At 36.6% G+C, this 18,061-nt stretch overlaps 1 protein-coding gene across 11 annotated transcripts in view; it reads left to right on the top strand.

The window, feature by feature from the left end:
• The window catches only part of RABEP1 (rabaptin, RAB GTPase binding effector protein 1), a 92,097-nt gene that overhangs the window by 42,403 nt on the left and 31,633 nt on the right, over positions 1-18,061 (top strand). For 8 of the 11 annotated variants that reach the window (XM_042255572.1, XM_015098593.3, XM_060395356.1 and 5 more), the window contains 6 exons: positions 503-706; positions 2,460-2,620; positions 5,984-6,103; positions 12,776-12,911; positions 15,295-15,473; positions 17,742-17,873. In XM_042255572.1, the coding sequence (XP_042111506.1) occupies positions 503-706; positions 2,460-2,620; positions 5,984-6,103; positions 12,776-12,911; positions 15,295-15,473; positions 17,742-17,873 (932 nt within the window). The remainder of the gene's footprint in view (positions 1-502; positions 707-2,459; positions 2,621-5,983; positions 6,104-12,775; positions 12,912-15,294; positions 15,474-17,741; positions 17,874-18,061) is intronic. The other 3 variants (XM_060395358.1, XM_060395355.1, XM_042255571.1) reach the window with 1 other exon arrangement.

Genomic DNA, 18,061 nt, shown 5'->3' with positions numbered 1-18,061 from the left:
CCCAACTTTAAAAAAGCTTTAACCTAGTAACTGCCGTGTACTCCGGCTTTCATTTCTCTTTTTCACCTCATTTTCCTTCCTGAGGAAGTCCTCAGCCATTTCTTGAATTGTGTTTCAATAAATTGTTTTACCATTAAAACAACTTTCTGAGGTGGTTATTTTTATTCCAGTTTTGTAGATGTGGAAATTGAGGCCAGAGTTTAAATAAGTTTATTTAGCCAGTATGTGGAAGAGCCTCAGTTTAGATCTAAAAGTATGGCTTTAATCACTCTTTGGTTACATAGTTAATAATTAATTGATTTGTGAAACCCAGCATACTTTATATCTTACCTTAAGTATTAAAATGATTTCATTTCCTAAGTCAGCATTTAAAAATGTAATGCTTAATTTCTTCATTGGAATGTTAACATTATAAACTTAATGCTTTATTTCTTTGTTGACATGTCAGCCTGATAAAAGTGAACTTTTCATTAATGGAAAGTCTTTTACTTTTTTGCCCCAGAGGATCTGAAGAGGCAAAATGCGGTTTTACAAGCTGCACAAGATGATTTGGGACATCTTCGGACACAGTTGTGGGAAGCCCAAGCAGAGATGGAAAACATCAAGGCCATTGCCACGGTGTCTGAGAATACCAAGCAAGAAGCTATAGATGAAGTGAAGAGACAGTGGAGAGAAGAAGTTGCTTCACTTCAGGCTGTTATGAAAGGTAAAGACAAAGACAATTTTATTTTATGATTTTCTAAGATAACTGATTCTGATGACTGAGAACATTTGCAGAAGGTCTTAAAATATATCCTGAATTTCATTTGTGGCTTTATGTATTACTGTCTCTAAGATGTACTGTCGTATGCAAAATAAAAGGGAAGCCAGTGAAATCATAAACGAATATATCATCTGTATCTTTAACAAATTTAATGATGGAGAATTATGATGAGAGTGTTACAAATGAAAACTATAGTTCATTATAAGATTTAAAGCAGGGCTTCAAAACAGATTCTCTATGGAGACAGGCCAGTAATGTCAATGAAAGAAGCTGTATGGGCACAGGAAGCGTGCTGAACTGGAAACCTCCCATGGAAAGAGTAAAGTTACTATTTATAGTTCCATCACGTCCAGTGTTGCCATATTTTTACATTTTAAAGAAAAATTTGGATTTTTATGTGAAATTTTCACTCAGCCTGTGAGGTAGAGTGGCCTATGAGTTAGAATAGGCTTTATGAGCTTCTTGCTGGTGACTGTAGATCTAAAGGAAGAGTAGTGGTTTAATCTCTATCAGCTGTTAGTGCCACCTGGGAAGTCCCATACTTAATTACTTCTTGCTTTTCTGAAAAAATAATGAAATAAGCTGCCTCCTGAATCTTTGGGTTCCTGGAACTAGTTAATAATATAAATGTGAAATAGTGGTTACTTTTTTCCCTGTCTTTGCAGTTATGTGTCATTGTTGCCTTAGTACTCTCTATAAGAAGGCAAGTAAGACTAGCACTGTTTCTGAGTGTTTGGCTGTCATCTAGGGATTGCTCTGAACCTCACGTTACAACCCACTATAGCAGTTTGCCCAAATAAGAGTTCATTTTCTCACAGGAGAAGTTCGTAGGTAGGTAATCTAGGGCTCGGTACGATGGTTCCTGATGTCAGTTCTTCTCTTTCTTCATCCTTAGCATGTAGTTTTCAACTTCATTTTACTTTGAGGCTGAAAAAAATAACTGCTCCTCTAGTCTACCTCAGTAAAGCAAAAATTTTCTGGAAATCTTCAGCATATTTCCCCCTTGTCCCCACCACCCCCCACCCCCAGTTTATAGAGGTTTCTGGTTACACATAACTACCAAGACATCTAGAAATTCTAGATTTTAAATTGGGCCATTGATTTCTGGAACAAATTTGGGGTTTTATTAGTAAGAAAGAAAAAAGAGTGGAAATTAATGGACAACCAGCAGTGTTTATCATGTTTTAGGATTGTATTGAAGATAGTCATTTTATAAAGACTATAGAATTTGTGTCTCACTTTAGAATCTTGGGTTATAGTAAAACATTATGTCCCTTTTCTTACACTTTCATATATGTAGTTGTATTGGGGCAACATGTTATGTTTGTCCTGGGAGTCACAGAGTTTTATCTAAGAACATAGATTTTAGAATTGGTCTTAGGTTTGAATTCTAGCTCTGTTTCTTTCTAGTTGTGAGACATTGGCCAGAGTATTTAACCTTTCCTAAGCTTTTTCTCATCTATAAATTAATATGTTGCACAGGTTTATTCTGAAATTAGAGATGATTTAAAGTCCTTAGGAAAACTTCTATGTGTAGTAAGAACTGGAAATGTTAGTTTAGTGTTTTTAGTGAATTAAAAGATTTCCAGAAACTAGGTTTGCTTACGTTCTTTATATAACTACTTTTAAAATTTTAGTGTGCCAGCTCGTTTTTTCCAAAATGCTCAGACATGAAATATTTGGTGATGTTTTGTAGAAACAGTTCGTGACTATGAGCACCAGTTCCACCTTAGGCTGGAGCAGGAGCGAACACAGTGGGCACAGTATCGAGAATCTGCAGAGAGGGAAATAGCTGATTTAAGGAGAAGGCTGTCTGAAGGTCAAGAGGAGGAAAATTTAGAAAATGAAATGAAAAAGGTATGGAGGAATGTATTCATCTGTAGAAATATTTGAATCCAAATATGTTTGTGGTAATGCTTTAACTAACATTGTTACGGTAATAGAAGTTTTACTGTTTTGTTCTCTGTTAGGGAAATTGTTTGAGCACAGACCTAGAGTACTAAGTAATTGATGACCTTCCCCCACATTTATGTATGGGTAACTCTCTCACCTTGCTTCCATCTCATGCGGCCTGTCCTGACCACCCCATTTGACATTGCAGCCTGCCCATCTCCCTCCCCCACCTACCACAACTTGCTCGGATCTTATTCTGATTTTTCTTTTTCTATTGCACCTGCTGCTACTGCTCCTGCTGCTAAGTTGCTTCAGTCGTGTGTGAACCCATAGACGGCAGCCCACCAGGCTCTCCCATCCCTGGGATTCTCCAGGCAAGAGCACTGGAGTGGGTTGCCATTTCCTTCTCCAGTGCATGAAATTGAAAGTGAAGTCGCTCAGTCGTGTCCGACTCTTAGCGACCCCATGGACTGCAGCCTACCAGGCTCCTTTGTCCATGGGATTTTCCAGGCAAGAGTACTGGAGTGGATTGCCATTGCCTTCTCCATCTATTGCACTTATTTCCTTATAATGTACACAGAGTTCTCCTATTTGGTATGTTTACTGTCTGCTGCCTTTTCCTCCTCACTAGGATGTGAGCTTCATGAGGGTAGGAGTCTTTGTTTATTGTGTATCCTAAATGCTTAGGATAGTGTCTCGCTCATAGGTGCTTAGTAAATATTGCTTGAATGAGTGTTGTTGCTTGGTCTCAACTGAAGCTTAAGAACAGGTGTTAAGTTTTCCTTCTTTCTGAATATTCTGTGGTTCCAGTGTGATGTATGTACTGCATATTATGCTTGAACATTTTTACTGTAGATGCCTGAAAATAGAGCAACTAAATTAGAAGATGGAATATTTTATCATTGAGAAAATTTAAAAAGCTTTTTGGCCAGTTTGATTATGTAAACTTTTATTTTTTAATTAGAAAAAATTTTTATTGGTGTATAGTTGATTTACAATGTTGTATTAGTTTCCGGTGTACAGTAGAGTGAATCAGTTATGCATATTCAGATACCCACTTTTTAAATTTAAGATTATTTTCCCATGTAGGCCATTATAGAAACCTTTGCTTTCTTAATTTATATACATATGTGTATTTGAACTCACATATAAGATAGTAATTAGAATTTGATTTTTTATTTTCAGTTGAATTAGCCATAATCTTCATTCATACAAGGACTACTTTTATGTATTTAGAAGTTTATTTAATTTTTTTTATAATGTAAAAATCATATGAGAACCCAACACCCAGAACAAAAGCCTGAACCTTGAGGAATAGTTATTTGCATTTTCTTATTTCAGGAGAAGATTGTAATTCAGCTTCTTCATGAGGATCTAACAGTGTCTCATGATCACTAGTCAGTCAGTCATCTACCATAGTTAGCCACAGTAGACAGTCTTCAATTCTCTCAAGTCTTTTGAGATGAATTCATAGTTAATGCTATGATTAGATATTTTATTCTGAGCCACAGTACCATTCACAGGATAGTTTTCTTCTTCATTCTTCTAATATATCAATAAGAGACATCCCTGGTGGGTCAGTGGTAAACAGTCTGCCTGCCAATGCAAGACATGTGGATTCGATCCCTGGGTCAAAAAAATCCCCTGGAGAAGGAAATGGCAACCCACTCCAGTATTCTTGCCTGGGAAATCCCATGGACAGAGGAGCCTAGTGGGCTACAGTCCATGGGGTCATGAAAGAGTCAGACATGACTTAGCAACTAAACAAATAACAACAGTATATGCATAATCATGATTTCCACAGTCCACGTTTTATCCTTTTTAAAATTTTTTTATTTTTTAGAACAGTTTTTGATTTATAAAAAAATTGAAAATACTAGAGTTCCCATATCCTTCACTCCTAGTTTCTCTTGTTAACATCTTAATATTAGTATGGTACATTTGTCACAGTTAATAAATCTATATTGATTATTTTTAACTAAAGTCCTTTCTTTCTATTCAGATTTCAATAGTTTTTACCCAAGTCCTTTTTTCTGTTTCAAAATCACATCCAGGATACCACATTACATTCAGTCATGACTCTTAGGTTTTTCTTGGCTGTGATAGTGTCTTAGATTTGTTTCTAATTACCTTTCTGTCATTTAAAAAAGTCATCTTTGAATGTTTCTTTTTTTGATATGTGTCACTTGGAATTGTGAGGTCATCTTTGCATTAATAAATGACTCAATCTGTATTAAATTCTTTGTTGCTTTTCTCCTTTTTTTCCCCTGGTGATTTTTATCAGACCACCTCTGTAAACATCCCAGATTAGCCTTGACTGAAGATATTTTAAGCTCACATATCTTTTCCTAACAGGACTTAGTTCAAAATAAAATAAATGATGAAACGACTTTGCAAGCACTGGGAAACAAAGTATGTCACTCTTTTTTGAGAGATATCAATTGTTTTTTTAATCTTCATTCACATTTCTGCATAGGTAATATTTTCCCCTTCACAAGTACTTTAGGATAAGCTTGGGTTGGTTTAAATTCAGTAAATAAGATTAATTTTCATTTTCACTAGAAGGGAAAAAGCAAACTTTTTGAGTCAATATATTGTCTCATTTTTGTTTCTGTATAAATATGTGTGTGTTTAAAATGAAAATTAAGTTTCTTACCAATTTATTAGTTTATGGATGTTTGCTTTTAATCTGTGTTTTTGAGAATGAAAGATGGTTAAACACCATGGCTTTAGGAGTTGTTATTTGAGTTTGTTTCATTTAGATGTCAAAAGTAAAATGATAAATATTCGGTTTAAAAATTTAGGTTGTAGCCCTTTTATAGAAACATAATTTTCTAATATTTTAGGAAATAAATGTTCTATTTTTATGTTAGAAAATTAGTCCTGTCTGTATTTGTAAGAGCTTATGGTTTTTTAATTTCCTAACCAGAATTACAAAAATTATTTATTATATGCATTTATATATATATTTTTTCATCTCAGTTACTCAGCTAGTTAAAAAGTCACATTTGTGGTTGCTCTCATTTTCTGAGACGACCACATTCTGTCTGTGGAATGTATAATCTATCTAAATAAACCTGCTTTCACTTTCCAAAATAAACAAAAAATTCAAGTTTGTCGTAGTGAATCCATTTTCCTACTTATTCCTGAATTCTAAATGAAATATTTGATAAAGCTGTGATTATGACTTAACATTCAAAGTAATGCAGCATTGAAGAGTTAAGACATAGTTCAGTTTTGTGAGTGCTCATACAGTGTCTGCTAGACCTATTATTCCTTACAAAAGTGATAAATTGGTAAGTTGTGACATTTAATTCTTTTTAACAGGCCCAAGAGGATGCTGAAAAACTTCGGTCTGTTGTGATGCCTATGGAGAAAGAAATTGCAGCTTTGAAAGATAAACTGACAGAGGCTGAAGACAAGATTAAAGAGCTGGAGGCCTCAAAGGTTGTGAAAAGTTGTAATCCATTTGCTTGGAACCAAAGTTCTACCCGTATGCTTTGAGCAAAATTAGAATACCGAGGGAGTAAAAACTGTAATTTAGACTATGCATTGTCAGAATCTTGCTTTCTTCAAAATGCAAGAAAATGCTTGGAGATGATTTTGCCTTTATGGGTATTTGAAATAATGACAATAGTGTTGCTTGTGCTGCTTCATTATGTAGTCAGTGTTTATTTTCCTATCAAAATGAGTATCACTAGCTTTGAAGGAAAATAAGTTGTTCAAAGGTGACTTTGTTTCCTGACATCAGCCCCAGAATCAATCTTTTAGAAATTACGTAGCTGTAGTGCAGCTGGATTTGTTGGCTATAAAGACCCAATAGAAAAAAAATAAGATTTGTTGATATGCAAATCCAAATCTCTGACCACAGGTTATTAATTATTTACAATAAAATGTAGTGAAGGTAAAATGTCTGAAAATGAAAAAACTTAACTCATGGGAAAAGGAATTGTCAAGCATTTTAATAATTAATTTAAAAAGTAGGAAAGAAAAAATTTAGAGGTAGTAATCAAAAGCACTATATAGGAGTATAGAAAAAAATGTAGAAGTGTAGAAATGGGTGTGTATCAGTAATTCTAGTAAATGTAAGCTGATAATTATCTACTAAAAGAGACTGGATTTTAAATTTATAATATAAATTTATGTTGCTTGTAAGAGACATACCTAAAATAAAACTACAAGGTAGTACTGAAAAAGATATTTAAAGCTATGCCTCGTAAATTCTAATCAAAAGAAAGTTGATGCAGCATTTATGAAGCAGGATGAAAGGAAAAAGGAATTAATAAAGAGGGACGCTTTCTAATTTATAATCTATCAGTAAGATACAACAGTCATACACTTGATTGCATTTACATAGCTTTGAAATATGTGAACTAAAAAGTGACAATTAAAAGGAGAATTATTCACAATCATAGTAAATGATTTAAATTGTCCTTTAGCAAATGACAGTGCAAGCAGAAAAAAAAATATTAGTAGGGATACAGGAGTTTTGAGCAACTTGGTTAGTAATTTAGATGTGATAGATACAGAATCTTGTCCTTAGAGAGAGACTATTTTATACAGTAGTAGAGCACAGTAGTTAAGAGGATAGTGCATGGAATAAAGTATTGTTATTTTTGGGTACATTATACTTTTCAATGTCACAAGGAAAGAGTCATTTTATTTTGAAGATGTGTTATGCAAATCCAAGTCTCTGACCATGGATTATTAATTATTTACAATGAAATATAGTTAAGGTAAATGTCTAGAAATGAAAATAACTCATATGGGAAAAGGAATTGTAAAATATTTAGGGTGATTTGATATTTTACTTAAGAATCTAAAAAAAAAGAACAGTAGTACAAACAGTATGAATGGAAGGAAGTAATGCAGATAAGAGCAGAAATTAGTGAAATAGAAAAGCAAAAGGAAAATTGAGAATGTAAATATAATGGGAAAAAAATGGAAAAACAAATAAGAAAACGGAAAAACTTGTCAACCTGATAAGACTAATCAGGACAAAAAGACAAAAAGACGTAAACCATTAGAAATGAAGCAGGGAAATAACTACAAATCAGTCGAGACTTAAAAGTAATAAATACTCTAAGCAGTGTCACAGCAATAAATTTGAAATGAAATAAGATTGATGAGAAATTTTCTAATGAGAAATAATTAGCCAATATTTTCTCAAGGTATAATAGATGGAAAAGGTCAGTTTTCATTCCAATCACAAAGAAAGGCAGTGCCAAAGAATGCACAATTGCACTCATCTCACATGCTAGTAAAGTAATGCTCAAAATTCTCGAAGCCAGGCTTCAGCAATACGTGAACCGTGAAATTCCAGATGTTCAAGCTGGTTTTAGAAAAGGCAGAGGAACCAGAGATCAAATTGCTAACATCCTTTGGATTATCGAAAAAGTAAGAGAGTTCCAGGAAAACATCTATTTCTGCTTTATTGACTATGCCAAAGCCTTTGACTGTGTGGATCACAATAAACTGTGGAAAATTCTGGAAGAGATGGGAATACCAGACCACCTGACCTGCCTCTTGAGAAACCTATATGCAGGTCAAGAAGCAACAGTTAGACCTGGACATGGAACAACAGACTGGTTCCAAATAGGAGTACGTCAGGGCTGTATATTGACACCCTGCTTATTTAACTTCTATGCAGAGTACATCATGAGAAATGCTGGGCTGGAAGAAGCACAAGCTGGAATCAAGATTGCTGGGAGAAATATCAATAACCTCAGATATGCAGATGACACCACCCTTATGGCAGAAAGTGAAGAAAAACTAAAGAGCCTCTTGATGAAAGTGAAAGAGGAGAGTGAAAAAGTTGGCTTAAAGCTCAACATTCAGAAAACGAAGATCATGGCATCCGGTCCCATCACTTCATGGGAAATAGATAGGGAAACAGTGGAAACAGTGTCAGACTTTATTTTTGGGGCTCCAAAATCACTGCAGATGGTGACTGCAGCCATGAAATTAAAAGATGCTTACTCCTTGGAAGGAAAGTTATGACCAACCTAGATAGCATATTCAAAAGTAGACTTTGCCAACAAAGGTCTGTCTAGTCAAGGCTATGGTTTTTCCTGTGGTCATGTATGGATGTGAGAGTTGGACTATGAAGAAAGCTGAGCACTGAAGAATTGATGCTTTTGAACTGTGGTGTTGGAGAAGACTCTTGAGAGTCCCTTGGACTGCAAGGAGATCCAACCAGTCCATTCTGAAGGAGATCAACCCTGGATGTTCTTTGGAAGGAATGATGCTAAAGCTGAAACTCCAGTACTTTGGCCACCTCATGAGAAGAGTTGACTCATTGGAAAAGACTGATGCTGGGAGGGATTGGGGTCAGGAGGAGAAGGGGATGACAGAGGATGAGATGGCTGGATGGCATCATGGACTTGATGGACGTGAGTTTGAGTGAACTCTGGGAGTTGGTGATGGACAGGGCGGCCTGGCGTGCTGCGGTTCATGGGGTTGCAAAGAGTTGGACACGACTGAGCAACTGAACTGAACTGATGTAGTTAATACCTATTAAAGTGAATTTATAGTCGGAATCTCCTTTTCTCCTGTTTCCTTTCCTCCAAAAGACATTAGACTCAATTTTGCAGGCAAGTTTTTTCGAACCTCTCAGAAAAAGAATCCTTATATTTTACCAACTGTGTTAGAGAATAGAAAAAGAGGGAAAGCTCTCAACTCATTTTATGAGACGTCATTAGAAACAAACTCACTAAAAAGTATTAACAAAAAATTGTAGATCTATCTCCTTTAAGAAGACAGAAACAAAATTTTTCAGCAGAGTAACTGAAAGAAAAAAGCAAAAAAGACATCATGATCAAAAAGGGATCGTCCTGGGGCTTCCCTGGTAGTCTGGTGGTTAAAATTGTGTTCCTAATGCTGGGGGCACATGTTTGATCCCTGGTCAGGGAACTAAGATTCCACATGCCACCTGGTGCAGCATGTGGCCAGAAAAAAAAACCAGGGGAGATCTTTCCAGTAATTTAGGATGATATATCACCAGAAAATCTATTATTCTTATGTACCACATAAAGAGATTATAGGAGAAACGTAGTATATTCTTCTTAGATTTAGAAAGGCATTTGATAAATTTAAACACCCTGTAGCGACTTCACTTTCACTTTTCACTTTCATGCATTGGAGAAGGAAATGGCAACCCACTCCAGTGTTGTTGCCTGAAGAATCCCAGGGACGGGGGAGCCTGGTGGGCTGCCGTCTATGGGGTTGCACAGAATCGGACATGACTGAAGTGACTTAGCAACAGCAGCAGCAATAAATAAAGGGCTATTTATAAAACCTTCAGCAAACCTCAAACATCATGGTGAATGTTTAGCAACCTCACTGTTAATGACAGGAGCAATATGAGGAAAGTCGTGCTCAGTGATTTTGTTCAGACTGCTTATGTGGCCCTAGATGACGCAGTAAAGAAATGAGGCTTCAGTTCAGTTCAGTTGGTCAGTCGTGTCTGACTCTTTGTGACCCCATGAATCGCAGCACGCCAGGCCTCCCTGTCCATCACCAACTCCCGGAGTTCACTCAGACCCACGTCCATCGAGTCCGTGTCCAGCCATCTCATCCTCCGTCGTCCCCTTCTCCTCCTGACCCCAATCCCTCCCAGCATCAGAGTCTTTTCCAATGAGTCAACTCTTCACATCAGGTGGCCAAAGTACTGGAGCTTCAGCTTTAGCATCATTCCTTCCAAAGAAATCCCAGGGTTGGTCTCCTTCAGAATGGACTGGTTGGATCTCCTTGCAGTCCAAGGGACTCTCAAGAGTCTTCTCCAACACCACAGTTCAAAAGCATCAGTTTTTCGGCACTCAGCCTTCTTCACAGTCCAACTCTCACATCCATACATGACCACAGGAAAAACCATAGCCTTGACTAGACGGACCTTTGTTGGCAAAGTAATGTCTCTGCTTTAGAATATACTATCTAGGTTGGTCATAACTTTCCTTCCAAGGAGTAAGCGTCTTTTAATTTCATGGCTGCAGTCACCATCTGCAGTGATTTTGGAGCCCCCAAAAATAAAGTCTGACACTGTTTCCAGTGTTTCCCATCTATTTCCCATGAAGTGATGGGACCGGATGCCATGATCTTCGTTTTCTGAATGTTGAGCTTTAAGCCAACTTTTTCACTCTCCTCTTTCACTTTCATCAAGAGGCTCTTTAGTTTTTCTTCACTTTCTGCCATAAGGGTGGTGTCATCTGCATATCTGAGGTTATTGATATTTCTCCCGGCAATCTTGATTCCAGCTTGTGCTTCTTCCAGCCCAGCATTTCTCATGATGTACTCTGCATAGAAGTTAAATAAGCAAGGTGACAATATACAGCCGTGACATACTCCTTTTCCTATTTGGAACCAGTCTGTTGTTCCACGTCCAGTTCTAACTGTTGCTTCCTGACTTGCATACAGATTTCTCAAGAGGCAGGTCAGGTGGTCTGGTATTCCTATCTCTTTCAGAATTTTCCACAGTTTATTGTGATCCACACAGTCAAAGGCTTTGGCATAGTCAATTAAGCAGAAGTAGATGTTTTTCTGGAACTCTCTTGCTTTTTCCATGATCCAGCAGATGTTGGCAATTTGATCTCTGGTTCCTCATGAAATGAGGCATAGCAACTGGAATGAAAGCAGTGAAACTGATTTTTTTTAAAATGGAAAAGCAGTGACATGTTGGACATACTGAATTTCCTTTACCCTCAACTGAATTACCACCTCTCCAGGTGATAGGGAAAGTGCCTGATGAGAAATCAGCTCTTTGTCATGCTTGGTTAGTGCGTTTCTGATTGGCTGACAGCCTTCAGCAAAGCATCAGATGGCACCTTAAATAATCATTTTAGTCCGTGACTAGGAGTGAAGATTACTGAATAATCATTTTTAGTCCATGGCTAGGTCTAGGAGTGAAGATTACTGAAAACAGATCAGCCAGCTATTTCAAGTTGGAGAAATGGGAAGATAAAAGGCATAAATATGACCTTGAAAGTGAAATGAGTCATAACCATTTGAAAAAGGTGAAAGTTACATATCCAAAATTTAGGATGGACAATTTGTAAGGAAGGGAAGAGCAAGTGATTCTTACATGGGGCAAAATTACAATTTATTTTGGTTATTGATATTGTTCCAGATATTAGACTGTATTGTTAATACTTGAATATTATAGTTAATTATTTAATAGAAATAAGACACTTAAAAAAAGATGTGATTTTTAAAAGTACTCTGCACTTGCCTTCAGGTGTCTGTTTATTATGGTATGAGTTTGTTTTTTCCATCACGACTTCCCCGTTTTTCTTTTCATGAATTTATGCCTATGAAAATGTCTCCTTTTTGTAAATTTAAGGCATCTGGAATTACCTCACCAGAAATTAAAGAAAAGCAAATATACAAGAGTATGACACCATTTTTACATTTAGGAAATATACTGATTAAAAACAACAAAAATAAAAAACAAAACCACAGTAACTTGGGTTCACTGAGTATGTGATAAAATGAGCACATGTGTGTATTGCCCAGGGAGCAGAGATTGGAACCACCTTTTTAAAAGCTAGGTACAAAGATGTTATGTGTAATCTCAATTGCATATTGACTTTGGTGATGATTATGGATAATGCTTACTATTAATTATTGTCAATTATGTTATATTCCTGGGCTTCCCTGGTAGCTCAGTTGGTGAAGAATCCTCATGCAATGCAGGAGACCCTGGTTTGATTCCTGGGTCAGGAAGATCTGTTGGAGAAAGGATAGGCTACCCACTCCAATATTCTTGGGCTTCCCTGGTGGCTCAACTGGTAAAGAATCCTCCTTGCAATGTGGGATACCTGGGTTCGATCCCTGGGTTGGGAAGATCCCCTGGAGAAGGGAATAGCTACCCACTCCAGTGTTCTGGCCTGGAGAACTCCATGGACTGTATAGTCCATGGGGTCGCAAACAGTCAGACACGACTGAGCTGGGAAAATATATTTTCCTAGTTTTCTATAGTAAGTATGTGTTTGTTTTGTAAACTTGGTGGTACATTTAAATATATGTAAATATAAATGTAATTTTCTTTCAAGACACCTCCAGAACATTATGCCTCAGGTAGAAACTGTTGGAAGTTTTAGTTTAATAGAAATGCATCTTTTTCAGGTGAAAGAGCTGAATCATTATCTGGAAGCTGAGAAATCTTGTAGGACTGATCTAGAGATGTATGTAGCTGTTTTGAATACTCAGAAATCCGTTTTACAGGAAGATGCTGAGAAACTTCGGAAAGAATTGCATGAAGGTAAATATATATACATATATATATAATACACACTTTATATATTTTTAATCTCAGCCTCTAAGAGAACTGTGTAAGTAAAATTTGGTATTGATTAATAACAATAACAAATTCCAAAATGCCTGTCCAACATGTTAGTGATTCAGTTTAAGCTTTGTAGTTGGTTTGAAAAGGTATTTGGATTTTTGGTGGCTTCTTGTTTCTCCAGGACCCCAGTAAGAATTCACAGGTCCTAAGCTCTGGGCAGACAGGGAATAGGAAATTTCTACTTAAACTGCTTTGCCCCAGACCCATTTTGATGGAGACAAATTAGCTAAAGTGAAAATGGGACCAAAAGGGCAGGTGGTGTATTCTGGTGTTCTTAACTAACACCCCTGTTTATAAGAGATAATTTTTATTTTGCTAACCTCGTAGCAGAGTGATGCAGAAATTGACTCTGATTTTTCAGGATAGGAGAAATAGGCTTGTCCTTTCCCATTAAAATATACATTTGTCTTTAATTCTTCTAATGAATCTTATATACCTGAGATTCTTAAACTTGTTGTGTCACAGACTCCTTTGGCAGTCTTGTGAAGCCCTCTCAGAGTAATGTTTTTAATACATAAAATATATAGAATTATAAAAGAAATTAATTACGTTATAAAACAGGAAAATATAAATAACTGCAAACTTATGCTATAGTAATAAATGTACTATTTTATCAGTACATTAAATAACGAGGTCCAGTACCAGGTCCAATAACTACTGTAACTTTGAAGTGTGATGAACATAAATAATGAGATATCTGCAACAACTGTACTAAGATACAGAAGTATCTGTGACTTTTGTTGGTGACCAATTTGTGGGTATTATTACACTTACTGTGGTTTGTTGCCTATATTTTATAATTGAAGGAAATGCTAAATTTCAGTTAGAGGTTAGTGAAAATAAAGATCTAAATTTTTATCTAAATGTAAATGGAATTCTTAAAATCTTATACTTGTTGCAGCTTATACTAGTAACATGTTTTAATGTGAAAATTTAGGACTGTGGGCATGGAAAATATAGTTCTTTCATAAAAAAATTCATGGAAATTGGGTTTTTTATCCCAAAATAGTAGGGATACTGAAATTAAATAAACTTACAGAATTATTTTATAAACTGTTATTAAATTAATCCAAAATTTGAGTCTTTGGCTTTCAGAAAATGCTTTTCAAAAGTGCTGCTGCAGTCAAAAAGACACTCAAACTCTGAAAGAGTGTCCAAAAGAAATAGGAATTTCTGTTTACCCTATATGTCCCAACCCCTTCCAGCAATAGTGCAAGACTACCAAACCTTCCTAATATGCCTGGGAAAGTGTCTGAGAAGTTTCACTAAAAGGAGTAAAGGGATAGAGTAATTTCTACTGAAACAGTCATACCAAAAAACAGTATTTACATGAAAAGAAGATAGTTAAAAATTAAGCAGCAATTTTGTGTCTTCTGTATCTGGCTTTTCCGAAGGGTTTTAAATTTTACCTTCTAGGGAGTTAAGTTTTGCAGCAGTGTGGAGGGTGGGATAGAGAGGTCCAGACAAGTGGCAGGAAGAGTAATGGAGGGACCCCTGTTTTAGTCGTCTGTGTCCTAAGTCTAAGGCAGAAGGCAGAAGATGTCTGTCATATTGAACAGGAGGTAGGCTTATTATAGGCCTCTGTCACAGTTGAATGTGAGAAGTCAGAAGTGTGAGTCATCTTTCAGGTTTCTGGCTTGGATGACTGGGTGGATGGGCTGATAGGTGATACCATCTACTCCTTTTTCTGAAGATGGCTGAGCTGATGAACGTTGATAACAGAAGCATTTACAAAGATTCTTTGACTTATCCTGAGAGGTCAAACTAAATGGGCTCAAGAAGGATTGCTGGATAACAAGTTTATTCAGAATGTATTAAATTAGAAGTGGTGACTGTGCATTTGGCTGTAAGAGCAATATTTCCCAAAATGTATTGCCTAGAACATTTGTTATGTGAGTGGCATTGTGGAAAGGACTTTTTGGTAAATAAATTTGGGAGGTATTGTATTATGTATCACCTTATAAGAGAACATAGATATACTTAAGACCTTGAGTTTGAAGTCCTTCAATAAAGAAATTTTCATTAAAAAAAATTTTTTTTTAACCCAAAGTTTCTGAAACTTACTGAGCACAGAAATCTTTTCACATGTTCCTCTTCCTAGGAACACACTCTGAGAGACTCTACTTAGAGGGGTGGTGTGGGGACAGCTGCCTTGATCTACGGCAGTTTGCCCTGGGTTCTTGTCAGAGACAAAATCCCAGACTGGACGACATTGGCCAGACCTGGTTTGGTAGGCCTATGTTAAAGAAATTGCCTACCATTAAAATTCAGTGTTTTTGACTGGGGGATTCCTAAACAGTTTGCCATCTCTTGGAGCAAGAGCGACAACAACACAACCAGTTGAAACACACGTGGCAGAAGGCCAATGACCAGTTCCTGGAGTCTCAGCGTTTGCTGATGAGGGACATGCAGCGAATGGAAATTGTGCTAACTTCTGAACAGCTGCGACAAGTTGAAGAACTGAAGAAGAAAGATCAGGTGAATAGTGGTTTTGTAGGACTTGTTTGCTTTGTCAGTAAATCAGCCCACCCCAACGTGATTGTATATTATTTCGTGTGTATTACATATTGACTTAAGCCTGAAACAAGGTTGATGTATTCCATTTCAGAAAACATTATAGCTGTATTTGAGGGATTTTGTTTTTCAACTTTAGAAATGGCCTTGTCTGGGTGGGTGGGAAGGAATGATTTAGAAATGACCCTCTTCAGTCTGCAGGTGCAGTAGTGCATATTTCTGAGAAAATCTTTCTCTACAGTTCTGTCTGCTTTTCAGACAGAAGTCTGAGAAGTTTAAAGCCTCAACTTGAGGATTTAGGTTCTAAAGTACAGATCTAATTGTGTTAATCCAGGCCATGTCTTCTACTCCAGTATTCTTGCCTGGAAAATCCCATGGACAGAGGAGACTGGTAGGCTACGGTCCATGGGGTCGCGAAGAGTTGGACACGACTGAGCAACTTCACTTTCTCTTTTCACTTTCATGCATTGGAGAAGGAAATGGCAACCCACTCCAGTGTTGTTGCCTGGAGAATCCCAGGGATGGAGGAGCCTGGTGGGCTGTGGTCTGTGGGGTCACACAGAGTCGAACACAACTGACGTGACTTAGCAGCAGCAGCAGCAGGCCATGTCTTTCTTGACATTGCTCTAAAAGTCTTATTAGAAGGTAATGGGTGAGGGTAGAGAGGCTGAGTGGTGTGAAAAGACAGGTGTCTAGAGTTCTACATACCCAGCATCCTGTTTAGTTATCTTAAAAAATTATTTAAATTACATGAGTAATACATAAATACATTCTCATGTTAAGGTACTTTGTTTTAAATACAAAGTGAGAAAATAAAGTGATAAAATTAAACTCTCCCTTGATATCTCACACACCTCCCTTCCCAGAAATAGCCACTTTTTTAATCAGGAATAATCCATTTGGAAGGTAGTATATAAGACCATTTCTTTGTGTTTATAAGTGTATGGTTAGGTTTGTTTGTTCCCCATACAGCTGGAATCATGGTATAAGTTTTTATTCTGTAGCTTATTTTTCTCATAAGTGTCATCTTGGATATATTTTTCAGAGATCTGTCTTATTCTTGTTAACTGGTAGCATGGTGTACTGTAATTGATTTAATCCTTCTCTTTGTAGTGGGCATCTAGATGGTTTCTTTCCTTTTGGTCATTTCAAATAGTTTTACAGCTAATATACTATGTTGTATATATATTGTGAATACAAATACTTCCTTAGGATAGTGTCCCTAGGAAAATAGTTTCTTAGGATAGCTATTTAGAAGTTTTCTAGGTATTGTAACAAATATTTTAAGTTACCTTGTATAGTTTAGGTTAGATTTTGTTTTTCAGAAGTTTCTTTTTAAATTTCTTTTCTATCTCTTGTCTGACTCATTCACCTTGTATGTAGACACAGTCAGCTTGAGGATTTAGATTCTAAAGTACAGATCTAATCATGCTCTTTCTGCTTCCCATTAGAATAGTCTAAACTCCAGAACTGGTCATTTAAGGCTGTGTGCCAGCATTGTGCCAAGGCTTTATATGTAAACTTTATCTCATGTGGTTTTCAAAACAGATACACGCAAGAAAACTTTCCACATGAGACAGGGACTAATGGCATATCTGAGGGTTGAACAGTCTCTGGTTCTACAGTCTAAGCACTTCATCATCCCTTTCTCCATGTATCTTGCTACTCGTATGCCTGCTCTTCCATGCCTCTGCCTCTTTTATGTACTTTTTCCCCTGGAACCCTTGCTTGTCTCAAAATTGGCAGACTCATCTTACCAATTCTTCCAGGTCCAGCTGAAGTGTTACTCTCTTTGGGCCCCCCTATCTGGCTGCCTTAGGTGAAATCTTTATTTTGTTCTTCTGTAGAACCTTGCACATACTTGAATAGTAGTCTAATTGTGTGTTTGTCCCTCACCACTGGTGTATTTGGGTGGGGGTCATTGAGGGTATTTTTCATCTTTGTTTAGTGAATTATTGTTATCAACTTTAATAATTCGTTTGTATTTCATATTAATTTGTACATGTTCCAAATGGATGTGTAATGCCATAACTTTTTCCTGTTTGTTTCCATAATAACCTGAGGGAACATTCTGTGTTAATTTTCCTTCTTGGATCACTTGAAGAAGAGGAGGTGATTTGCTTTCTTTTGTTTGGCTTTTCACAGTGTACTTCTATATTTGTTTTGAGTGGTTAAAGAACCATTCAGTATACATTACCTGAGTAATATATATTTTTTCTTCCTAACTTTCAGGAGGAAGATGAACAGCAAAGACTTAGTAAGAGAAAGGATCACAAAAAAACAGATGTTGAGGAGGAAGTAAAAATACCAGTAGTGTGTGCTTTAACTCATGAAGAATCTTCAGCTCAGTTATCAAATGAGGAGGTACAGTGACCCTATAATTAAAATCATTATATACACAGTATTTCCATTTTTAGCTTCTCATACATCAGTCAGTTACATTGTTCATTTGGGAAGTGTGTATACTAATAGGTGAAAATTAGATAAACTAACTTTTATATTCAATTACTTTTACAGTATTATGCGTGTGTGTGTGTGTGTGTGTGTGTTAG

This window comes from Ovis aries, chromosome 11 (assembly GCF_016772045.2).
Source record: "Ovis aries strain OAR_USU_Benz2616 breed Rambouillet chromosome 11, ARS-UI_Ramb_v3.0, whole genome shotgun sequence".
Lineage (NCBI taxonomy): Eukaryota > Metazoa > Chordata > Mammalia > Artiodactyla > Bovidae > Ovis > Ovis aries.
The sequence above is the reverse complement of the archived record's forward strand: the minus strand, read 5'-3'. Positions and strand labels throughout refer to the sequence as shown.